This window comes from Trachypithecus francoisi, unplaced genomic scaffold, assembly GCF_009764315.1.
Source record: "Trachypithecus francoisi isolate TF-2019V2 unplaced genomic scaffold, Tfra_2.0 Lachesis_group15, whole genome shotgun sequence".
Lineage (NCBI taxonomy): Eukaryota > Metazoa > Chordata > Mammalia > Primates > Cercopithecidae > Trachypithecus > Trachypithecus francoisi.
The window spans coordinates 3,447,942-3,474,734 of NW_022681460.1; the positions used below are offsets into that span (position 1 = coordinate 3,447,942).

At 41.2% G+C, this 26,793-nt stretch overlaps 1 protein-coding gene across 4 annotated transcripts in view; it reads right to left on the reverse strand.

Moving 5' to 3' along the window:
* CEP43 (centrosomal protein 43) overlaps window positions 1–26,793 on the reverse strand; it is a 60,353-nt gene that overhangs the window by 4,114 nt on the left and 29,446 nt on the right. For 2 of the 4 annotated variants that reach the window (XM_033234235.1, XM_033234238.1), the window contains 6 exons: window positions 26,137–26,196; window positions 16,220–16,446; window positions 13,892–14,004; window positions 11,869–11,937; window positions 6,034–6,073; window positions 4,732–4,828 (listed from right to left, as the gene is read on the reverse strand). In XM_033234235.1, coding sequence (XP_033090126.1) covers window positions 4,732–4,828; window positions 6,034–6,073; window positions 11,869–11,937; window positions 13,892–14,004; window positions 16,220–16,446; window positions 26,137–26,196 — 606 coding nt within the window. The remainder of the gene's footprint in view (window positions 1–4,731; window positions 4,829–6,033; window positions 6,074–11,868; window positions 11,938–13,891; window positions 14,005–16,219; window positions 16,447–26,136; window positions 26,197–26,793) is intronic. The other 2 variants (XM_033234236.1, XM_033234237.1) reach the window with 2 other exon arrangements.

Below are 26,793 nucleotides of genomic sequence, written 5' to 3' on the forward strand. Positions count from 1 at the left end.
AAATATTTCAAGTGAAAATTTAAAATAAAACACATCTTAGACATTATTCCAATTTAATCTAAGAAACAAATTAGTGAAAAATTATATTAAACTTCTTTACCTGAGCATAGTCCCAATGTATGATTCTGTTCACAGTATCACTCTATGAATTGCTAACTCTAAAACCATAATTTACTCACATTAAATTTCACAAAAAGTTACTAAAATGTATACTTTGGAAACTACCCCTTCTTATGTTTTCATATGATGGTATAGAACATTAAGTTTCTAACATCAAGCTCGATATGGTGTGACACACTTTAACACTGTGCCACCTGAAGCCAGATCACGAGTCCTTTTGGAGGCTGAAGTGAAAACAGAAGGGCAGACAGGACGGCCCATGTAGTCTCAGACTCCCAGCCCCGGGTTAACAAAGTGTTGTAAGAAATGACTGATTTTTATTTCTGTTTAAACTACTTGTAAACTAGAAAGTTAACCTATTAGCCAACTTATACCTATTCATTTTATAAACAACTTATGATGATGGAGAAAGGAAATATTAATAGCCATTTAAGCATAATGCAGGCTGAGAAAACATTATTTCTTAAGTAAGGAAAAAACCTTACTTCAGTAAGGGTGAGGATACAGGCTCCAGAATATTGAACATACAGCTGGGCAGGTCCCACTGACAGCTGAGCAAGGACAGAACCCAACCTTTCCAGTCCCACCTAGACTCATCAATTGTGGTGACAGACCAGGGGACAGCCACAGCCACACCCACACCCACACCCACACTCTAAGGCATCATCTATAGCTGTCTTATCCATACAATGGCAGGGTGGAGTAGTTATGGCCTGCAAAGCCTAAAATATTCACTATGTGGCCTTTTAGAGAACAAGTGTGCCAACACCTGGGCCAGATAATAACACACAAGAATAAGAACATCTTGTAGAGATGCAACAGTTCCATACTGATACACTGTGAGATGCTTTTGTCTGTTAATCTGCCCCCCACATATCCTCTCATTTTGTTATTCTTCAGATATTCAGAAATTTAAGTTATAAGTAAAACCCTTTTCAACAAATAAGTCCTTGCCCTTCCTCTTGGTCCAAACATAGTCTTGCTGTAAAACTATCTCACAAAGAAAATTACTAGGAATCTTAACTACAGCTCTTATGCATTCAATTCAAATTCAGTTTACACAAAAACTGAAGGGTCAGAAAAGCTTGCAGACAGATTATAAAACAGACTCTGATACCTCGGAACTGTATTTTCTCCTCCCATCATTATTACAGAGTGAAATCAGTAAGGCATTCCATTTTGTTTACAAAGTAACTGAGTGTTGTATTCATACGAATGCTAAACTACAGACAAGAGTGAATACAGGAAAAATCGTGGATTGAAAAGGATCTTAATCTAGATAATTCAGTTATTGGAGGTCATTAATTTAGTTTTGCTTTAAGGCAAAGAAAAGAGCACAGTAACAACCAGCAACTTCCAAGAAGAACAGCTTCATTTAAAGTAGTTACCAAGAAAGAAAACTGAATGAACAAAAGCTAACTAGAAATAAATGGCTATTTAATAAAGCCTTTCCGCCAGGTACGGTGACTCACACCTGTAATCTCAGCACTTTGAGAGGCCAAGGCGGGGGGATCACATGAGGCCAGGAGTTTGAGACCAGCCTGGCTAATATGGGTGAAACCCCATCTCTACTAAAAATACAAAAATTAGCCAGGCGTGGTGGTATATGCCTGTAGTCCTAGCTACTCAGAAGGCTAAGGTAGAATTGCTTGATCCCAGGAGGCAGAGGCTGAAGTGAGCCAAGATCCAGGCATCGCACTCTAGCCTAGGCAACAGAGTGAGACTCTGTCTCAAAAAAAAAAAAAAAAAAAAAACACTAATAAAGGCGGCTTTCATGCCTCATTAGTTTTAGAATAAGAACTTAAAGTGGGCAACTCAGTTCAAAACTATAAAAATAGATTTTATATCACAAAATAAAAATATCTAAAAGGTACATTTTGAGTCTTGAAAGGGAAATAAAGGATCCCTGTGATAGCAAGCTTCATACAAATCGACAGGAATTTTTTGTAAGATTTTAAAAAGTTTTATGAAGTGTAAATGTTGACGTTTGCTGAATTAGATTGCTGTGCATTAACAGAAACCTGGGATGCACACTGATGTTCTGTCCCTTACAAACGTGTGGCCCTCTTCCTCCAACGTCTGCCTATGTCTTTGTTCATGCTGGCTCCCGTGCAGAGACTACCCTCCCCAGGGCCTCTGTTCCTAGTTCATCTTCTGTCATTTCTGGTTCAAAGTCACCTTCTAACAACCCTGCTCCTCCCAACATTCTGTCTCCTCACACAGCACCCTCCAGTGAAGCTCTGCGTCAGGGCGGCACAGACACGTCCCTGGATCTCCCTTCTGTTCTCGTGGCGCTTACCATGTTCCTCCTCAGCCCTCACAGAACCAAGTCAGAGTCATCTTTCAAAATCCCGATCAAATATTAGTTCCTGCTTCTGAATTTTCACGGCCCATGAATGACTGGCATTTTATGGCACTTGTCACTATAAAAAGTGATTACTATAAAAAGTGTCACTATAAAACGTGATTTTCCTGTTTGTGTACATGGCTTTTCTCTCTCTGATCCTGCATAAATTTGAGGGGAGAAGTCTGTATCTGTGCCTACGACAGAAATGTCTATTGTGACCATAATCAATAATAGTATTAGATACCATTTATTGAATGCCTATTCTGCTAAGCACTGAGCTATATGCTTTACACGTTTATCTCCAATTTTCACAACCACCATCTCTCTTGCAAAATAGATGTGAGACCCAAGGACCCAAAAGTTAAACAACTTGGCCAAATTTGTGAGTGGTAAGTAGCAGCTCCAGGACTCAAACCCAGATGTGATGAACTTACAGAACTTGCCCATTCCACTGAGCTATCTCCTTCCTCACACCCCCATATCCCCAGCCCTGTGCTTTCTAAATAGTAGGTGCTTAATGGACACTGGTTGTGGTCACCTTGGCTGAAAGGTGACCAAATTGCTGTATTCTTACCGCAAAGAACACAAATGCTTTTGTGTTCCCCAAGTGCCCAGTATCAATTCTCTGCACAGAAGGCTTTAGAAAATGCTTCCTGATGAAGTACACTGACTGTCAAAGTCCATTCTATGTAAAAGGCTGCTAATAAATGGCAAAATTATCTAAATTTAAGCTTTTAAGTGAAAATTCCTAAGAACATTGATATGCTAAACCCAGTGAGTAGGACCCAGTGAGAAGCAGCCTAATAAAGCCCAGACTCCTGGACGCCATCCAAGGCCTTCAATGGCAAAGGGATGCCACGCCTCCTCTTCAACCCACATCATTTCACAAATCCTAGTTTAACAGTCATTTATTCGAGTCCTCTACCTCACATTTAAAGAATTCTTCTGGCCGGGCGCGGTGGCTCAAGCCTGTAATCCCAGCACTTTGGGAGGCCGAGATGGGCAGATCACGAGGTCAGGAGATCGAGACCATCCTGGCTAACACAGTGAAACCCCGTCTCTACTAAAAATACAAAAACTAGCCGGGCGAGGTGGCGGGCGCCTGTAGTCCCAGCTACTCCAGAGGCTGAGGCAGGAGAATGGTGTAAACCTGGGAGGCGGAGCTTGCAGTGAGCTGAGATCCGGCCACTGCACTCCAGTCCGGGCGACAGAGCGAGACTCCGCCTCAAAAAAAAAAAAAGAATTCTTCTATAGTTTCTTTGGTATAACTTTAAAGTAACATTTTTCAGGCCTCTTCAGGATGACGCAGGGTGAAAAGAGAAAGCTAAATTTATAATTATAAGGGTATAATACATCAGGAATTAGAGAAGTGCTTTACATAGTATCATTTAACCTTCAAAATAATCCTATCACATAGGTATTAATACTTCCATCTTACAAGTAAAGAAACTGAGGGTCAAAGGTTAAAGCTTAACTAAGAAAATATATGAAAGAATAAGAATGCAAACATGGATGTTGCTGACTTAGATTGTGTGGTTGCATTGTAAACGCTACCTCTCTCAAAGGCCTTCTCCCTGTGTGACGATCACAATGCTTAGAGAATCCCACCTCGTTCTGGAAAGCAAGTCCCCTCCCAGCCATGGCAACCTCCAACCTGACTGATAAACTCGTCTGAGCTGGGGACAGCTTGATGTGGGTGCTGACAGGTGACTCTGCAGTGCTACAGATCACCAGCGAAGGATCTTCTGTTCTCTGCCTACATAAAAAGGTCAAGTTTGGATCTCAAATATGGACTCATAACTTTATAGTCTACTGTCTTGTCTCCTGTGGTTTTTAGCCCAGCGTGGCTCGCATGTTCAGATGTTGCAACTGGCCAAGATGACCACACTCTCTGCACTCCAGGCTCAGCTTCATCCTGTGATCACAGTACCCTACACTGACTTCCATCTATGATACCAGGTGGTTAATTCTCACTAGGCCTGACCCACCCTGATCCCTCTTAATCCACAGCAATTCCAGTACCCCAGGAATAATCCTCAGGTATTTCAGCAGCGAGACTTGGGTACCAAAGGAAGTGACAACCAAAACCAATCTTACACATTCATCAAAGACATTCTTTATAAACTCGAGCCAGGACTGTGTCATGACTTTTCATAATTTTCAACTGTTTTTCTACTAATTAGTATGAATTTTTGAAGTTTTACAGTAAATCAACAAATAGGTTAAAAAAAAAAGCGCTCTATGGGAAATGCAGAACACTACACCTTATCACTGGTATTGATGTCATCTATTTCCACAGAAAGGTCTTCTTCAATCTCTTCACCAATACTTATCTCACTTTTCTCTGAGCGATGGCTGGTACTAATTTCAGGAGGGGAAAAAAAAATAAGAACTCTTAAAATAAACATTTAAAGAGATTAACTACCATTCTTTAAACATTCAGATATTTCTTTTCATCCTTTAAGTAAAATATAACATTAACTATAATTAATTTCATACATAATGTCTTGCTTGACCCTTAAAATAATATGGCAAGGGCAGCAGCAGTCAAGTCAATGTAACAGATGAGGAGACGAAGGTTCAAAGCAGTGACTTTGGTCACAATAGCAAGAAAGAAACCAACCCAGATTTTTACAATTTCATCTACTACATCATGCTCTTTCTCAAAAACTGTATAATAAATTATAAAAAATACAGACTTCCAATTGGAAAGATAATCTGTCAACTAAATAAAATTCTCAGGCATCTAATTTAAAATTTCGAATCATATCCACAACAAATATTACTTCTACATTACGTATTATATTTCTGTGTATAAGAAAGGAATCAACGGGCATGGTGGCTCTTGTCTGTAATTCCAGCACTTTGGGAGACCCAGGTAGGTGGATCACTTGAGGTCAGGAGTTCAAGACCAGCCTGGCCAACATGGCAAAACCCTGTCTCTACTAAAAATACAAAAATTAGCCAGGCGTAGTGGCACGTACCTATAATCCCAGCTACATGGGAAGCTGAGGCAGGAGAATGGCTTGAACCCGGGAGAGGGAGGTTGCAGTGAGCCCAGATTGTGCCACTGCACTCCAGCCTGGGCAACAGAGTGAGACTCTGTCTCAAAAAAAAAAAAAAAAGAACGGCAATCTTACTAGGGCAGACCACATATTAAGAAATGTGATCTGAATCAAAAACCTAATTTGAGAGCGTCATTATTTTAAGTCAAATGGAGACAATTCCTGCCACAAAAAGGTATGGAAGGAAGAGAAATTCAGCACTTACAACATGGCAACTGTACTGCTTCTAAATGACTTCTCAATTAATTCTTCAATGTTTCTCTTCATCTCATTCTTACCACCAAGTTTCCTGAACATAATGTGTCTACATTCTAATGTAAAATCAAAAACATGCTCTAAAGTCAAATATTTAATTTTGGATTAACTATCTTTTCTTCACCTTCAATCAATATGAACAACAGAATCAAATACACTAAAATAAGCACCAAATGTAATTTTGTCTGGTTTGTGTTTGGAAATTGTTTATAAATATGTATATATTTGCCCAATAGTTTTTCTTACCTGTTAAAATCATCCACATAGTCATCGTCTTCTCCAGTTCCTGATAAGTTTAAGAAAAGATATGTTATATCTAATACACATCACAATTTACCTACCATTAAACACATATTTCCTTTAAAAAAATTAATTATATTGCATCATTTAAAAAGTCCTGGACTAGAAATAACATTTTTAGCATATATAATATGAAGACAAATGACAAATGAAATACCTAAGAAATAATAAACTGTTACAAGAGACTATAAAATGTGGTTAACACCTCATCTTTACTCCAGGTACTCTAAGGCAATTAACATGGGGCACGCTCACGATTAATAAGGTCCCTTGACTTAATGGCATATAGCAATAGCTAGTCATCAACAATCCCCTCTAGGTACTAGAGGAACTACTGAGAGTTTTCAACATGCTAATGGTTTCGTTATAAAAGTTAAAAACACGAAGTGTGAAGAGGCCACGGAGCACAGCAAAAAGGGCACCTTCAGTCAGACAGAGCAGGGCTCAGCTGCCACTCAACAGCTCTGCCACCTGAGAATGTAAGGTGCCCTTTCTTGGCCATGTCCTCAGCTCTGACGTACAGCCAAAGCCACACCAATCAGAGTTAACACAAGGATTCAGGTACATGGTGTGCTTAACAGAGACCTTGGTCCACAGTAAGATCTTTTTTTTTTTTTTTTTTTTTTTGAGGCGGAGTCTTGCTCTGCCGCCCAGGCTGGAGTGCAGTGGCCGGGTCTCAGCTCACTGCAAGCTCCGCCTCCCGGGTTCACGCCATTCTCCTGCCTCAGCCTCCCAAGCAGCTGGGACTACAGGCGCCCGCCATGTCGCCCGGCTAGTTTTTTGTATTTTTTAGTAGAGACGGGGTTTCACCATGTTAGCCAGGATGGTCTCGATCTCCTGACCTCGTGATCCGCCCGTCTCGGCCTCCCAAAGTGCTGGGATTACAGGCTTGAGCCACCGCGCCCGGCCGGCCACAGTAAGATCTTAATAAAAGGCAACTGAATGAAGGTGGGATGGTGAATGGTGAGGCAGTGTTACCAGTTTCTCAAAGTGCACCACGAGCCTTTGATAGAGAGGGCACCTTCAGATCAACTTAAGGCTATAAAGGACAAATTTGCAGATCAGCAGCCTTTCCCTCCCAGGACTTCTGAGGGCTAGATAAGGAAAAAGCGTTGTCAGCCTCAAAGCAGACTTGGAGGCACATGAGAGCCAACTTAAAATGTGAATGGATGGCCTACGAAAGACCCGGGAATTATGTACAGCCACATGCAGAAGATGTGGATCACAAAAGAAGACCTGACGTGACAGAGCCGTTCAAAGATCTTGTGGGCCTTGTCCTCGATCCTCCCTCAGATAAGGCTGGACTGTCTCTAAATCGGTCGGACTGCTGAGGGGATTCAAGCTCTGTCCAGACAGTTAGACAAGGTAATTCTCTTATGGTCAAATCTTATGATTAATTTATCAAGCAGATGAGTGATGACTAGGTCCCCTAGAGGTATAGCAATGACTAAGATGGTATCTCAGATCTCAAGGAGCAAACACTCTAGTGCAGAGAAACAGTGGAATAAACCAAATACTGCTAGTGCAATTGGGAAGAACTCCAAGGATGCAACTGAGTGGAAACCTAGGTTGCAGAGGTACAAATTATTGGGGACAGTGTGTTCCAAGAAGAGGAAACATGTGACAGGCCCTGAGGTGGGGAAGGGTGCGGTGGTTTGAAAAACCACCAGTGCAGCCCAGAGCAGTGACGCACATCTGTAATCCAGCTACTTGGGAGGCCAAGGCAGGAGGATCACTTGCACTCAGGAGTTTGAGACCAGCCTGGCATTGCAAGATCTACCCCAAAATTAAAAATTTATTTTATTTTTAAATTTTTAAAATACCGTCTCAAAAAAATTTTTAAAACCACCAGTAAGGGAGTCACACAACCATAAAACAATGAATTTGGGGAACAGAATGGGTGGAGGGAGAAAAAAGGAGTCATGATCAGAGGGGTTGGCAGAAGCCAGATCATGAGAGCTTGGCTGGTCGCAATAAGGATCTTAGCCTGGATACAAAGGGAAGCTCGCCTGGGGTGGGGTAGGGGAAGACAGGAGTGACAAAGTCCAGGGAAGCACTATCTCACTTCTCTTTTCCCGGAGATAATCTTACCACCGCAAGAAGAAATGTGCTTACAGGAGGCAACAATGAAAGTACGGAAAGCAGAAGGCAGTCAGAAAGTCCAGGTCAAAGATAACAGGGGTAAAGGCTTGGGTCAAGGCAGGTGTCCCACAGATAAGACAGATGGGTAGATGATACGGGGTGGGAAGAATATCAGCAAACAAAGTAAACATGAATCCTTGTTACTGCTACACTCAAACCTTGCCCAGTAATGAACTGGAAATCCCTGACCATAAGCAGTCAGGAGGGACGTTTCCAGCTTCCTCTCCTCTCACTTAGCTCTTGAGAGCCTCAATTAGCCTCAAAGGTTAAAGGGCTGCAAGTGCTTGACAGAAACTAGGCACTGTCAGGGCAAACTAGGCACTGTCAGGGCTGAGCAGGAGAGGTGGAAATCTGATTAAACTGCGTATGTGGCTGGTTTGCAAGTGCTAAGTAAAACCAGCAGTGGCAGCTACTAAAATGTCAGCCTCCAAGGACCCATCATGGTGTTCCTATGCATGAAGGCCAGTGAGGAGAGCAGAGGTGGACACCGAGCTGAGACAGCGAGGACAGCTGTGGCTGCAATGTGGATTTAAAGGAAGCTAACTGGATTCCCCACCTGCTAGCATTTGTAGTCAATTCAAAACACAAGGTATTTACTGAATAATGTGCTATAACACATTAGATTCTGACTTCTTGGTTATGTATTGTTTAGTATTAACAATAATTTAAGCCAGTGTCAAAATGATTAACAGAATACATATAGGTTGAGCATCCCAAATGCAAAAATTTGAAATCCAAACTTGAATGAAATCCAAAACTTTCTGAGTGCCAATGTGATGCTCAAAGAAACTGCTCATTGGAGCATTTCAGACTTTCAGATTTTTGGATTTGGGAGGCTCATCTGGTAACAAAAACGCAAACATTTCAAAATCCAAAAAAATCCAGATTCCGAAACACTTCTGGTCCCAAGCATTTGCGTTAAGGGATACTCAACCTGTACTACATTACTTTAAGGGTTAGTAAATTTTGGCCCTCAGGCCAAGGATTCTTGTTTTCTTCATTTTTTTGACAGTCTCTCCTCCCCATCCCATACCCTCTGTCTTATCTGCCCTTACCCCAGTCATCTTTGGCCCGGACTTCCTGACAGCCTTCTGCTTTCCTTACTTTCATTCTTGCCTCTGGCTGATGACCTGCTTTTTTTCAGCCTGTAAACTAAGAATGGCTTTCACATTTTTAAAGATTGTTTAAAAAAAAAAAAAAAAGACCATATGAGACACAGTACATGCCGTCAGCAAAGCCTAAAACATAGACTATTTGGCCCTTTACAGAAAAAGTTTAGTAACTCTTGCTTTAAACATGCAAAGTACCTATCTATAAGCACTCCATTTGGGCACTTTTAATTAATATTTGTCTGCCAAACTAAAATAGATTGTGCTCTAAAGCTTTATTTGTAGATTATTTCTTTGGAACTCAGAATTTATGTTCCCATTGAAATGATTATTTCAGTACTGTCTAAATAACACGCAGGCAGTAAAGCACAATGGTGAGGGCTCTGTGTGATGCAGCGGGACTCTAAAAGCAGCACGACCGTGGGCAAGTTACTTAACCTAGATTCTTCATCTGTAAAAATGGAGATAGTAATAAAACCTACCGCATAGGATAGGAATTAAATAAAATAATTCCTTAGTACAGCACCAGGCACTTATCACTAACATCATTATTCTCCTAGGCTAGTCCACTAGCATCTCTCTATGTATTACTCAAAATACCTAGAGTACTGTATATTTAAAATGTGAAAAACCCAGACAGAACACAACATTGTTGCAAAACTAAATAAATCTTTATTTCTACTGAATCCTAATGCCTAGCTAAATGACAAACATCCAGCTAGTGAACTGGTAGTTCTCACCTGCATAACCACCCCAATTCCAACCCGAGGTAAGCCTAAGTCCCGAGAGAGTGAAGTGAAGGAGCACACCACCCTCCTGCCTGTACCCAGCAACTCTGCAGCCCCAGCAACCACATTCCCTTCTAAGGATGAGAATTCTCAGCAGCTCCCCACTCAGAAACAGGCAGGAAAACCCTCACTTTGGTAAGAGAACAGAGCAGTCAAGAGAAAAAAGCTAAAAGGTTTGGCAACAGAGTGAAACACCACAAAAGTGAAAAAAAACAACACAAAGGGGACAGGGCAGCCATCACGGTGCAGAGATCAGGAGTCAAGTCTCCAGTGGCAGTTAGCCATTGAGGTTGAGTGGAAAAGAACATCTAATGGCAACCACAACCACAGCTGACAGGAAAAGCACAAGAGAGGGAAAGGGGGCAGGCCCACCTAGCTGGCCAGCCAGCAACCAGGACGCACAAAGAGCAGAGGGCGGCACACCAGCAACTCAGTTACCAGGACTCCAGGGCACTGTGTGAACAAGAATCCGGGCGGCTCAGGGAACATTTATTCTTCTGCAAATGGGGGAACAAAGTAACATAAAAAGAAAACTAACATTTACTAGGCACCTACCATGCCAGGCACTGTACTTTAATTTACGTATGAAGAGGTATTTAAATCCTATTTACTCTTTAAAGCAAGGCAGATGTTACTAGTTCCACTTAACAGATGAGGAAGTAGCAGTTTAGTTTATCTCCCTACGCTACCCATCAATGAGTGCCACATCTGAGATGTCACTTCCATCTAACTCCAAGCCCAAGTTCTTTGCACTACCCAAAATGTCTCTCCAGAAGAGGGAAGGACATTCTCGGAGCTGCCCCTCCGACAGGGCTGGGTTTTAAAAGCACATGGAACACAGTTTTCTTTCTCCTCAACCTGCCTGTGCAGCTGTCTTCCAACGCTCCCGCGTGTGAGTGAGTACAGACCAGGAAGCGATGGCAGCACATCCACAGAGAGCAGAGGAAGTGGCCATTGAGAACCTGGCTGCCCCGATTCCTTCAGGTCAGCAAGTTTGCCTTGACATAAATGAGTTTGCCTAAAGTATGCCTGTCACCCTGCTACAGTCTTGTACAGAACAGAACACTCAACGAGAACTGTGCTCTCAGCATATTGTCCAGGGCTCAGTCATGTTCACACTGACACTCTTACTTCCATAGGAATGAATGTACTTACATGGCAGGCTTACCAACTTCTGCTCCATAGAACAGAACTGAACACATCTCACAATTTTTCTTTCAATAAGTCTGTTTCCCCATTAGACTGAATTCTCCGAGGCCTGGACCATGTATTAGCAAATGGCTCTGCCTCTGCACAAATTTTTCTATCTGAACTGAAATATCTTCCCTTCTCTCTCATACATCTACTTAACCATGAAGCTTCTGCACAGAAGTCACTTCTTATAAAAGGTCTTCCCTGAATGCCAAGACTGGACAAAGGTAACCTACTAGCCATTTCCATACAAATATATACTGACCCTTTTATACTCAAATATCTGTAGATGCCCATTTAATGTTCATATTCCTGACCAGAATTCAAACTCCATGAAGACAGAGGTTCATGAGGACATGATGGCTATTGCTGTAGCCATCTCTCGCATAGGGTGTAATCCTGAACACGTAAAAGCCATTCAAACACCTGCTGAATAAGCAGCGGCAGGAAGGTGTTCAGCGTAGGCAGCCTGAGTCACTTCTTTTACAACCTTACCGTACTAAAAATAATCACTTTAAAACGATCAACACAAAAACTGGAAATCTAGTTACCTAATCCAAGTGATCCAATTTTATCACTGATCAATTTCAGATCTTTCAAAACTGTATTTCCCCTTTTACCTGTGAACAGGAGAAAATATTAGCATTAGAGTGACTTTTAGAATACAACAGTCTCTAAACCACATCAATGTTTGTTGTTGTTCAATAAGAGGGCTTCTTTATGACAGGAGCATAATAACCTAAAACTAAGGAAAAAATAAACTGTGATTAATGATGCTTAAACTATGCATTACAACCCTTTTTTTGAGATGGAGTCTCACTCTGTCACTCAGGCTGGAGTGCAATGGCGCAGCCTCGGCTCACTGCAACCTCCGCCTCCCAGGTTCAAGCGATTCTCCCGCCTCAACCTCCCGAGTAGCTGGGACTACAGGCACGTGCTACCACACCCGACTAATTTTTGTATTTTTAGTAGAGACAGGGTTTCCCTATGTTAGATAGGCTGGTTTCAAACTCCTGACCTTGTGATCCACCTGCCTTGGCCTCCCAAAGTGCTGGGATTAAAGGCGTGAGCCACTGCGCCCGGCTACAACCCTTTTTAAACCACAACAATACTACTTTATTGGAACACAACCACCAAAAAATATTTTTGTCTAATTATAAGACATCACTTTCCATAAACAGCCCTGTTAGGTATGAATTCATAGACTACTGTTAATTATTTTCATGAATTTTATTTTTCCTTTGAACTTCTAAATTTTTCCTCAATGCAACTGCTATTTCATTTACTAAAGTGACAATCCTCACTGGTTTTTGGTCCTTCGTTCTCAACGTCCTCTCTAAATGATCATTCTCTAATCAGTGTCAGAATGACACGTTCATGATATCCTGGATTCCTTTCTTTTTTTTTTTTTTTTTTGAGGCGGAGTCTCGCTCTGTCGCCCAGACTGGAGTGCAGTGGCCAGATCTCAGCTCACTGCAAGCTCCGCCTCCCGGGTTTGCGCCATTCTCCTGCCTCAGCCTCCCGAGTAGCTGGGACTACAGGCGCCCGCCACCTCGCCCGGCTAGTTTTTTGTAATTTTTTTTAGTAGAGACGGGGTTTCACTGTGTTAGCCAGGATGGTCTCGATCTCCTGACCTCGTGATCTGCCCGTCTCGGCCTCCCAAAGTGCTGGGATTACAGGCTTGAGCCACCGCGCCCGGCCTGGATTCCTTTCTTAAAGGTGGCAGTAACCACAGGAAAGAAGCAAATGGGAAGGGATACGAACCTTATAAATACACGGCTGGTTTAAGAGAAGCAACAGGTCGGCTGTCTTTGTGCCCTAGGAAGTCCCACAATATATCAAGCAATACAAAAAGATTCGGAAGGACAATTATGCAAAATTCATCCTGCAAATTCCTAGTGAATCTACTTTCGGAAACTTTCCAAAAGAGGTACACGTGCTCTGAAACACTAAGCTAATTAAATACAACATTTACTATGATATGGTTTCCAAAGGACCTCTGCCCATCCTACCTGTTTAGAGCTATGCTTTTTAAATTCCTATCACTGTGTGTGGGGAGAGATAGGAAAGTAACTGGTGCCAGAGCTAGACTATTCCACATGTAATCAGTGCTCTTTAGCTCTGCTGCATTTACAATGACATGTCAGGTCATTCTTCTTGAAAATGATCTGCAGAATAGTTTTTTATTTAACATTTTATGATACTTACTGTGGTATCACTGAACAAATTTTTAAAAATTAATTGAAAGCAAATCTGACTCAAGTCACTGTAAATGTCCAAAAAAGGAGAGATGATTTAAAAATTATATTTCTACAGATAATACAAATCAGCTAAAAAATCAACTAAAAAGTATTCCAATGGTATGTAGGTATAGGAAGGGGCAGAATACAAAACAACATATGAAATATGACCACATTAGAAGTAACAAAATATTAACAGGAAAGATTTCCGAGTGATAAAATTATAGGTTATTTCAGTGATTTTCCTGGAAAAAAAAAAAATCAACAATAATCATAGTGCTTAATTAGACAAAAAATATCCTGAGTGTTCAAGCCCACATCTTTGGGCACTTACTCTCAGAGTCTTTTAAGGAAGGGGCTCCTGCGAGGGAGCTGAGTCCACTTTTTAAGGGGGGTGCATCCGAGAGCGAGGCCAGGCTTCCTGGTTGCTTCCTAGGTTCATTCCTCCTAGCAATAAGCAAGGACAGTTAATCGGTGCACTTATGTTCTGCCACTAAACACTTTTATTCTGCCACTGAAACAAAAGCAACTTAAAGATACTTTATATGCACAGTGGCTGGAAATCAAGAATATAGACTTTAAAAATTCAAAACCATAAAGTATCCCAAGGGAGTGCAAACTACAGACCAACCACAATCAGCACAGCCAGGGTGTAAGAAATCAGCTCACCTCTCTTTAGAATTCTGTTTGATAATCTTATAAACTAAATTGACCTCTGCATTGTGATTTTTTTCAGAAGCCCTTTTCCATCACCCAGACATGCAGCCAAGGGACAATACAGGAGTTTACTAGCAAATAAGTGCCACCTCTCAGGTTAAATATTGTTTACAGAAGCCACAAACAGCCATGCTGAAGAACTCCCCTTAAAGTCATGACCACTAACCTCAAGGGTGCCTTTAAAACTGCCCAACAACCCCCGGGTTTCCACAGTCCCCTCTCGCCTTCCTTTGTTATAGAAAGATTTCACACTTTCTCCACTCTCTCCAAATCTCCAACCTCCGTTCTCCATCCTCACTCAACTATGAACTAAGGTGACAGGTGCACAGGTGCCACCGTCATATCCACCCCCTGCCTACAATGGGACCCACACGCTCTCCACTTTTCCAGCAAACACAAGCCCCTGCATGGGATTCCATTGCTGCGCAGCCCTCCAGGAGTTCTCCTCTCACTCCCTTACATCATTAATTCTTCCATCTTTAAAGCTGAGCAGTTCTCGTCTGCATACAAGCTGTTCTTTCTCCCACCTAAACACGCTTTTCAGCCCTAAATCCTACCCCTCCAGCCACCATCCTGTTCCTCTGCACACGTTTACAACTCATCAGAAAACTATTTGTCATCTACAATCCTTTCCTGTCTTGAATGCACTCCAATTCTCTCACCTGCCTCACACCCCCATTCCAACAAAACTGTGTCAAGGTCATCACTGACCTCCAGATGGCTAAATCCAATGGCATCACACAGCTACTCCTCCCTACCGCCACCTCCAAAGACACCACTCTCCTGGTTCCATCTCCTCCACTGCTTCCAGCTCCCTACTCTGGCCTCAAGGTGTGCAGGACCTGCTTCCTTGGTGATCCTCTGTAGTCTCCCACACCCACATTATCTACAAACTGAAGACGCCTAATTTACATCTCCAGCCCAGACCTCTCCATCAATCCGAACTCATATACTCAATAGCCTACTTCGGATTTCCACTAGCAATCTTCTCTAACTTAGTACAGCGACAGGGGCCTTCAGGCTTTCATGCCATCTGTCTGTGCAATCCACTCTTCCTCTTGCCATTCTTCATCTAATGGGTTTCCAACCTTCTAGTTTTGCAGGCTAAAAACCATGATGCCACTCTGGATATTACTTTTCTCTCTAGCACTTACTGGTAAATCCTTTTCCATCTAACCTCAAAATACTTCCAAAATCCACCTATTTCTCCCCACCACTTCTATCACTTCTCACCTGAATAATCATTAATGGCCTCCTACCTGGAAACTCCAAGTCCAACCTTCCCCAGCAACCCTGGGATCCTTCTGTAATGGACGCCAGATCAAGATCCTCAGGGCTTCCAGTCTCAAAGGAAAGCCATCCAGCCCCTCATCTCTGAGTCCACCTCATCTGATCCCCATCTTGCTCTCTCTGCTACCCCCCCACTCACCTCCCTGCTTTCTGCTGTTTCCTCTCCCCAGAGCTCCATCAACCCATGGCAACTCCCTCATCTCCTCTAGTTCTTTGCTCACTGGGCAGCTCCAAGTGAGGCCCCCTCCAAATTGGATAGCTGACATGCACCTGCCCTGACCACACACTTGGGCTTCCATCACTGCTCTGCTCTCATCACATGACACACCGCAGCATAACCCTCATTGCCTGACTCCGTTGCCAGAGTGGGAGCTTCCTGAGGGCAGGAGTCTTCCCTCTTCTATCATTGCTGTACCCCACCCTGGAACAGCCCTGGCAAGTGGCTGACAATCTACACTTACCTGTTAGAATAAATCATGTCTAGGTTTTTCTAAAATCTGGGGTTGTTTTACAACATGAAAGGCATTAACAATGCATAATCAGATTTATGGATCCAATAATTATAAACCATCCATAGTTCATTATTTTTTAACTACAAAATGAAAACATTTATTTTTAAACCCCCAGTCTCGTAGTTCAAAAACTATTTACTCACAAACCATAAGTTTTCTCTGGCTTGGGAATGGGATCATCAAAGAAAGAATCTCCTTCCATATCATCTTCATCTGGACAAAGGCCAGCTTTGTCTTTGCCATCTAAAGTTTTGTTGCTTAGAAAAGATCCAATTTTTGCTTCATGGGACAGTAAGTGAAGGTTGCTTTTGCTCTTGGGTTCTGACAGGGAGACACTTGTATCACTCTGATTGGCCTCATTGTTGGCTTTCTAGAAAGAAAGAGAAAAGGCCTCCTTGGTGAGATAAAACCTTAAGATATTTTAAATAATAAAAGAAGTCTCATGAGCATAAGGAAACCTGTGTTAGTGTGTGTGCAACCTCTGTGTGTGTGTGTGTGTGTGTGTTGGGGGCAGCTCCCAGCAGTGTGAACTGCAGAGCAATGCCATGATTCATCACTCCATCCCCAGGATTCCTAACATGGCAAACTTTCAAAGGGGGAAAAATATTAGAGAAATATATTAATACCATTCCTTTCCTCTTTCCCTAAATGGAAATACCTTTAGTATACCTATCCCATTTATAAACACTTTCCCATTGAGAAACAATTTCCCATCTCCTCTTCCATATGTCATTGCTTCATAAACTATCTTAAATTAATACATTTTTCAACTTGAAAACAGGAGAGACCATTACTATTGAAGGAGAAAAGAAAGATTACATACGAATGAACCAAGCATTAAAGTAGTCATCCGTAAAAATAGCCATTTTCCATCCAGTGCTAAACACAACACGCATCAAGGTGAAAGACACCTGCCTTCAACCACTCGTGTTTCTAACAGAAACGTTTGCTGATTAAAATAATTATCTCAATTCTGACTTCCAGGGTAACTTCCTAACCTATACTTATTTTGATGTCCATGGACATATATATCTGTGTGTGTGTACGTGTATCTTTCTCTATGTATCTTAACATCAATGTTATAAAAAAAATTCTGAATCATCCTTATCCATGCCCTTGGATACAGAGTGATGTTACCACTTTTCTTTTCTTGTTTTCAGGGAGTCTTAACTTCACAGCTGACTTTCACTCCATTCTTGGTCAGATTTCTTTCTGCCCTTAGACGGGTCTATGTTAATAATAATAATGAAAAAATAAATAATGCTAGTAATAATAAAAAGCAGCTAACATTTATGGTGAACATTCAAATGCTTCACTTTATCTCATTTAATCTTCAAAATGGCCCTATGATCTGGAGATAGCTTTATCTCTGTGGATATAAATAAGGAAACACAGAGATAGACATTTATGTCACTTGTCAAAGTCTCCAGGTAGTTAAGTGGTAAGGTCAATATCAAAGTCAAAGCCTGATTCCAGAGGTTAACCCAATATTTATGCTATTAGGCTAAATTATAATGAATTTGTGGGCTTTATGGGTTAAAAATGGCAATTTCCCAAAATTCAGCCTTGCGTACTAAAGAGAGCAGTATTGTGTAAAATACCTGTGGAGTACTAGAAAAAGCACTCAACTGAAACAAAGAATCTGGAATGTAGTCCAAAATTATTAACTGCATTTTTTTTTTTTTTTTAAAGAAACAGGGTCTCACTATGTCACCCAGGCTGGTCTTAAAACTCCTGGGCTCAAGCAAGTCTCCTGCCTCAGTCTCCCAAGTAGCTGAGTTTATGAGATTACAGGCACAAACTACACCCAGTCGTATAATCTTTTTTTTTTTTGAGACAGAGTCTTGCTCTGTCACTCAGGCTGGAGTACAGTGGGGCGATTTGAGCTAACTGCAACCTTTGCCTGCCAGGTTCAAGCAATTCTCCTACCTCAGCCTCCTGAGTAGCTGGGTGTGTGCTACTACGCTCGGCTAATTTTTGTATTTTTAGTAGAAATGGGGTTTCGACGTGTTGGCCAGTCTGGTCTCGAACTCCTGACCTCAAGTGATTCACTCGCCTTGGCCTCCCAAAGTGCTGGGATTATAGGCATGAGCCGTGAGCCACCGTGCCTGGCCCATATAATCTTAAGTAAATTAATTTCCTAGGCATGAGTTTCCTCAAGAATTGAACTAGATTCGTATTTTTCAGACCAAATTATATCTAGGAGTTAAGAAAGAAGGGACGGATGGCTGAGAAAGAATTAAAGAGTAGTAACTACTGAACCATGGTGACCAAAGTCTGGGTTAGACATCATTAAACAAGACGCTCTTGAAGGATGGTTTCACTTTCCATATGGGTACAGACAGAATGCATTATGCATGTCTTATGATATATGTTTACATCTTTACACCAGGTAGAGGTCTTGACTAGTTGACAGTAGGCAAGATACATGCTGTGCAAATTTAGTGCCTTCTAGAGAGCTATACATTCCATTTTATTACTATAAATTAATGATTATAAAGAGATGTCTGAAAAAATAAATACCAAGTTAAAATTTTAGACAACATATTTTCAAAGAGGCAGAAACTTTCAAAAATTTCCTAACAACTTTCTTGACGTTTTCCTGGTATTATCAAATATAGAAAAGTATTATGTAATTCACACCAGTTGTAATTTCTGATTTTTACATTGTTTTAATAATGGATTTATTTAAAAGAATATGCATTTGGAAATAAATACCCTGATGTGACATTTAAACATATGTACAATGACAGAGCCTGTGGCCATGACAGATTCCCCTTCTAAACACTCATGAGAAAGTGCCAAAGAGTAACTGGCATGAAAGAAACTGAAAAATGTAAATGTAAAGCAACATTATGAGAAACAATAATTATTCTGATTTCCCCAAGAATTCACACTGTCAACGTAACTTAAATCCACATAATGAACTATCTAACATCAAAGCTGAACAACTAATAGGTATCCATGATTATTTTTTGACAGGTTTGACCAATATTCCTGTTATAGACAGAAAGACCAGTTTTAGGAAGACAAGTTTTACAGAGAATTACTGTATTACACAACACATACTTGTAAACATAACACAATTATTTTGTTTTAAAAATATAGTTCTCTTAATCCAGGAAGTAAAAATAAATTCTGAAACAATCTGCTTTGGAACTGCTCTCAAAATCAAGTTCTAAACCACACAGGAACATGTTACTGCTTTATAACTATGGCTCATTTTTGCCAAAAGATCATTACCCAACTAGGTTATTAATGAATTCACTAAACTTAATTCCAAATAAACTTCACTACTTAAAAAATCTACACAATGAGGAGAAATATTTGTCATCAACACATTTTGCAGATTAAAACCAAAGTACTGAAAACGTTGAGAGCAGTTTCAATGGGTCCTCCAAGTATACAACAGATGTATGCGTGTACACAGATGCGCAACCCACAAAAGGCCTTACCTGATAAACCGTCAAGTGAAAATATCACAAAGTTGAAAATGGGCACTTCACAGACATGATGAAGTGCAAAAACACAACATCCAAAAAATGTTGGATATTCAGTCCCCTGGCATCAGACTGCCTCATGACCATGTGGCTGACTGGAAGCCATGGCTCAAGGTCACTGCCCGGCCCCAAGAGAGAATCGTACCACCGATTACTGTCCTGGGAAAAGATCAAAACTCAACGTATGGTATCTACTTAATGTATATCACTTTTGTACCATCATAAAGTCGAAAAAGCATAAATCAAACTGTTGTAACATCGGAGACCATCTGTATACGTATGTATACCCTGGAATCTGCTTTAAAAACCCTTACCCTTATCATGAGTTAAGATGAACTTATATTACATACACAAACTTCAGTTACTTGGGTTTTATATCACCTGGATTTAGCTAAGTTGAAGATTCAAAATGAAGTTAAATAACTAAGGTTAAGTATTGTTTAAAAACTAAAAAATATGATTTAAAAACAGATGTGAGCCGCCAAGGCCAGGCATGGCAGCTCACACCTGTAATCCCAGCACTTTGGGAGGCCGAGGTGGGCACGAGGTCAATAGATTGAGACCATCCTGGCCAACATGGTGAAACTCGTCTCTACTAAAAATACAAAAAAAAAAAAAAAATTAGCTGGGTATGGTGGCACACACCTGTATTCCCAGCTACTCAGGAGGCTGAGGCAGGAGAATCGTTTCAACACAGGAGGCGGAGGCTGCAGTGAGCCGAGATCACACCACTGCACTCCAACCTGGTGACAGAGTGAGACTCCATCTCAAAAAAATAAATCAATAAAAATAAATAAATAAATAAATAAATAAATAGTATATACACTGGCTGGGCCCGGTGGCTCATGCCTGTAATCCCAGCACTTTAGGAGGCTGAGGTAGGCAGATCACAAGGTCAGGAGATCCAAAACCATCCTGGCCAACATAGTGAAACCCCGTCTCTACTAAAAATACAGAAATTAGCTGGGTGTGGTGGCAGTGCTGTAATCCCAGCTACTCAGGAGGCTGAGGCAGGAGAATCGCTTGAACCAGGAAGTTGGAGGTTGCAGTGAGCCGTGATTGCACCACTGCACTGCAGCCTGGCAACAGAGAGAGAATCCATCTCAAACACACACACACACACACACACACATCATGGCAATGCCTTAGAATTCATTCTCTGGACAAGCACAGAAGTTATGGGTCAAACTGTATCCCACAATGAAAAACTCCCAGTACTTCAGACTGTGACCTTATTTGGAAAGTGTCACTGCAGATGTATTTAGTTAAGATGAGCCCATTCAGGAGTAGGGTGGGCCTAGGTCCTAACCCAGTGACTGGTATCCTTGTTAGGGGGAAGAGACACAGAGAAACACAGGGAGAAGTCCATGTGAAGATGGAGGCAAAGACTGAAGTAATCCATCTACAAGCCAAACAGCATGTGAGTCTAGCAGCCACCAGAAGCTAGAACAGGAGCCACACCCCTCCTGGCACCTTGATTTCACATTTTTAAGCCTCTAGAACTGTGACACAATACATGTGTTGTTTTAAGCCACCCAGTATTGGTACTTATATTACATCAGCCCTAGGAAACAAATCAACTTATTTATAACAAAAAACTAAAACAAGTTTTGTCTTTTCATAAAAGTGAAGGACCTATTGCACAGTACTACAACGTTCATTAAGTTCTCTTGGCTGGAGCTCAAGACTAATAATAAGCTCTATCGGAAATTACAGTGCAGCCATAAGAAAGCTTTAGGCCGGGCGCGGTGGCTCACGCCTGTAATCCCAGCACTTTGGGAGGCCGAGGCGGGCGGATCACAAGGTCAGGAGATCGAGACCATGGTGAAACCCCGTCTCTACTAAAAATACAAAAAAATTAGCCGGGCGCGGTTGCGGGCGCCTGTAGTCCCAGCTACTCAGGAGGCTGAGGCAGGAGAATGGCGTGAACCCGGGAGGCGGAGCTTGCAGTGAGCCGAGATCACGCCACTGCACTCCAGCCTGGGCGGCAGAGCGAGACTCCGCCTCAAAAAAAAAAAAAAAAAAAAAGCTTTAGTATATATTTAAATCATCCAACAGTACACTCATATAATAAAGAAGCCAATCATTTCTGGAGTAACAAAAAGGCAGCACTACAGAAGTTTCACAGTAAAAAACCTTAATTTTTCAGTAGTCAAAAACTGAATTGTATCAGACTGTCTTAAGAACCTGAAAAAAAAAAAGAATTTTTTCCAAACTGTTCATGTAGGAAACATCAGTCAAAGAAATACTATGGTGTTGCAAAAGTATTCAAAAAATTCATGCAATACAGTTGTCCGTCAGTACCCAGGACCCCTGCAGACACCAAAGTCTGAGGATGCTCAAGTCCCTCATATAAAATGCTATAGTATTTGCATACAGCCTACACACATCCTCCCATATGCTTTAAATCATCTCTAGATTACTTGTAATATCTAATAAATGTAATGTTATGTAGACAGTTGTATACCATTATTTTAAAATTTGTATTATTGTTGGCCAGGTGCAGTGCCTCACACCTGTAATCCCAGCACTTTGGGAGGCCAGGGCAGGTGGATCACGAGGTCAGGAGATCGAGACCATCCTGGCTAACATGATGAAACCCCATCTCTACTAAAAATACAAAAAATTAGCCGGGCGTGGTGGCGGGTGCCTGTAGTCCCAGCTACTCTGGAGGCTGAGGCAGGAGAATGGCGTGAACCCAGGAGGCGGAGCTGGCAGCGAGCCAAGATCACACCACTGCACTCCAGTCTGGGCAACAGAGAGAGACTCCATCTCAAAAACAAAATAAATAAAAATAAATAAATAAATAAGTAAAATTTGTATTATTATTTTTTAACCATTTTCCATCCACACATGGTTGAATCTGCAGGTGTGAAAGCAATGCATGTGAAACCTGCAGATATGAGGACTGCCTGTATTTAATTCTCTTCCCCACCCATGCCTCTGTCCCCCACCTCCCTCCCTGCCAACGACAGTTTCTGATCCATGACTTACTAATGAATTATTTAGAGAAGTAATTTTACTACAGTTCTAACAGACATATATTTTGAAAGTTTAATTTGCTCACCTAGAAAAGTAAATACTGCAAAATTCCAGGACCACAAAAGAAACCTTTCTAAAAACTCAACTGCTTCTAGAGAAATTCTATCCTTTCCATCTATAAACAATCTGTAATTCCTACAGATCACAATAGAACCATGATTTCCTAGCTTTAGGAGTAAGACTTAAAGAGGACCCTACAAATAGCTTTTCTACTTTCTATATCCTCAGCCCTCCCACCCTACCCAACCAGCAGCTCATGGAGTTCAGTTAACAAGTGGTGCCAAGATGTCAAGTCTAGAATCTCGAATGGTTAGGATTACAGAGCTGACCAGGCAGAAATGGAAGGGCTAAGTGTGGGAACATTCATGTATCCATGTATCCACTCATTAAGGATGGTGTGGGAGTGTGACAGGGAATGATAACATCTGGTTTGGAAAATCCTGAGCTGAGTGCCAAAGATACAAAAACATATGCTCCAAAACCTACATGTGATGTGAAAAAGCATCTCAATACATATTAGTTTTAAAACATCTGAAAATTGGGCCAGGCACGGTGGCTCATGCCTGTAATCCCAGCACTTTGGGAGGCCGAGGCAGGAGCATCACTTGAGCCCCACAGTTGAGGATCAGAATGCGCAACCAGAGCAAGACTCCTGCCTCTACATAAAAACATTTTTTAAAAAATTAGCCAGGTGTGCTGGCATGCACCTGTTGTCCTAGCTACCCAAGAGGCTGAAGTGGGCACCTGACCCCAGGAGGACAAGACTGTGGTAAGCCATGATCACACCAATGCACTCCAGCCTAGGCAGCAGAATGAGACCTTGTCTCTAAAAAGAAAAAGACACCTGAAAACTATTTGTAAGAAGAAAGGATGATCTTTCATATTACATTTAGTATAATGATGAAGAGCAACTAATTCTAAATATTAAAAACAAAAAAAATATAAATCTTACTCAACATTTCCAAATGGTAAAAACCTAAGCTAGTAGAGCCTATCAAAAGTCTGTTATAATTTTCTGATACTTTTTTTTTTTTCAAACAATTAGGATGTTTGGTACAATGAAATGGTATACAATGAGATAAATTATCACAGATGATACTTTGGAAGTCAACAAGTGTTAATATATATTTCAAAATTATTAATTCATTTAAAAATTGCCCTCCCATTTCATATTTATACTCCTTGTATGCCAAATCTTTTATCTGTAACCTTTATTTTTATCTTTATTGTCTCTCAGCAACAACAAAAATAAGAACTTCAGTTTTGCCCAAGTTACATCAGTCCAAAAACCCTAAAAATCAATTCTAACTACACATATTAATGATTTTTTAAAGTTTATTTATAATATGAATATAGTTTCCCTGAAGAAAGTGCCCAGGGTCTCTGAATGAACCACTAGTACTTGCCCCCTCCTGCATTCGAAAGCAATTGGACACATGCGACACTCCTGATCAGTGCTCCAGAGTTCCGGGAGCAGTGGTACCCTTGGCCCTCCTGCATCGCATGCCCAGTTCACGTCTGCAGGACAAGCGGGGCTCCCACGATGGCTTTGCACACCTTGGGATGTGCCATTCACCTACCATGTGAATGGCTCCATCTGGAGTCTTGCTGTGTACAACCTCAACCACATGCAACATAGCATCTGGATGATGAAGATGTTGAGAATGTTAAGGCTGCTAGGAACTTACTGCATGCACAAGGCAAAGCAGAAAGGCAGGGGAACAAAGAGCTAAGGGCTTACCCATGTAAGGAAGACTGGCAATAGGCCACGCAGGGCACAATACAGATTTCTCACAAGGCAGTGCAGAAACAAGATCAGAAATGTACAGGGAAAAAGATTTCCAAGTAATTGAGGAAGCATCCTGGCCTCCAGGAACATAACAATGAAATAGAAGAGACCCAAATTACGGACTAAATCCTGGGATATGGGCCCATCTAGGTTCTTCAATCCCCTCTCAAGTCAGGGCACACACTACACTCTGCCCAAAATACAGCGAAAGCAAAAGTCTGGCCCATCACAGTTATATCACATCACACAAAGTGAAAACCACATCTCTCAGCATGCCTAGGCTCTATGTATAAACTTCTTGAAAATGTTTCAGTTGTTTAAAACCCACAACAGCAATAAGATTATAAACGCTTAATACTATAAAATATGCTTTTAAATTTTAGAAAAGTCCAAGAAACTGATTTTTTAAATCTATTAAGAAGTTTTATATCTAACTTAAGGTATGTCTCATCTCTCCAATTAAACTATAAACTCCTTAAGTGAGAACTGTTACATGTGTTGCCCAAAGCACTGACACACAATAACTTTCACTATGTAAATGTTAAAAAAAAAAACTTAATCATTATTTTAGAGCATCTTCTTGTTTAATAATGCATAAAGAACAGTGTGAACAAAGAGAATACAATAATAGGAATTTACCTTTGAAACTACTAGAACTAAAGCCAGCTAACACAACAGGTGGAATTTTTAAAAAGCTTTAATGTTGAAGATTTTCAACTTAGTGAAAATATCTATACATAACCGAAGCTCAACACAGGACTAATGAATCTCACAGAACTGAAAATTAAACATTTTGTCTTATCCTAAGTAGATGTAAAAACTGTACTGATAATGTTTCTAAAACTTCTAAAATTTAAATTTCATAAGCAGCTAATCTATCAGATTAGTCAATTTTTGCGATCTTTAGGGGAGGAGGAAAAAGCAGCCAAGGCCTTGGTGGTATGCAGCACTGGCCCCCAGCAGTCTACTATGAGCAGGGGCCCTGAATAAAGGGTCACGAAAGTGCAATTGTCTGAAAAATGACAGAACACAAAAATGTCTTGGAGGAAATAAGTTTATTTTTAATTTATCAATGGGAGCTTATCCAAAAATAGTTTGATGTTCTATTTTCCTCAGATAAAAATCAATGTTAATAATATGTGCTTAATCATCCATTCAAAAGAAAAATCCATATTTTCAACTTTTTTAATTGCCAACAAAACAGAAATTTTCAAAGTAAAACTGAGAGCATGGTTTTAAGATTCGACAGTATGATTTTCACCTGGATAAAAGTTAACAGTGAAATTTACTTTTTATTTCATGCCATCCTTACTTTTTTGTGTTTTTAGACAGAGTCTCACTCTGTCACCCATGCTAGAATGCAATGGCACGATTTCAGCTCACTGCAACCTCGCTTCCTAGGTTAAAGCGATTCTCCTGCCTCGGCCTCCCGAGTAGCTGGGATTACAGGCATGTGCCACCACCGCCGGCTAATTTTTGTATTTTAGTAGAGGCGGGGTTTCACCATGTTGGCCAGGATGGTCTCGAACTCCTGACCTTAAGTGATCCACCCGCCTTGGCCTCCCAAAGTGCTGGGATTACAGGCGTGAGCCACCGTGTCCAGCCTCAAGTGACATTTCATAAGAAAACTGAGAACCCAACCTGACAGGAGCCCAGCGCTCCAGGAGGCCCCAGAGTCGAGACCTGATGCCCACAGGCAGCTTTTCTCCTCTGCCCTCATGCGTGTTACCTTGTCACCAGCCTTCTGCCCGCTTGTCTTCTTCTTACCTTGTCCTTTATACCTTGGTATCTGAGCATGAGAATAAAATGAGATTTTACCACAAAATAGAAATCTTTAAAAATAAATTAACTCATTATCAAACAAAGATGCCTATTGAAAAATGTCTCAGAAGTGCAACATCTAGTGAATATGTTCTGTGAGGCCTGCTTTTTTGGTCCTTTCTTAACTCTATTCCTAAAGTGATCTACGTCATGTTTACTGTTTCCAATAGTTACTAGGTCAAACACAGATACTGTAGCCTCCACCTGCTCAGCTTCTACTGGGAGGAGAATCACCTCTTTCATGATACATTTTAGCAGCATACTAAATAAGCCTCACTTGAGTTCCTAGGAAACTTCCTTGAAGACTTGTCCTGACCTCATCTGATCTTTCTCAGGAGCACACAAAGCTGGTTCCTAAAGGCTGGGTGGACGCTACTCTTGGAGAGTTTCTAGCATTCCCCATGGGCCCTCAAGGCTGATTAGGTACCAGTAGGAGGTAGCTAGCAAGAAGAGGGTAGGGAAAGTACTGGATCCCCAATCCAGGTCCTTTAGTACTACAGAAATTGCATTTTACGTGTCAAAATAAGAGTTTATCTTAGAACAGATGCAACCCTACACAAGGACT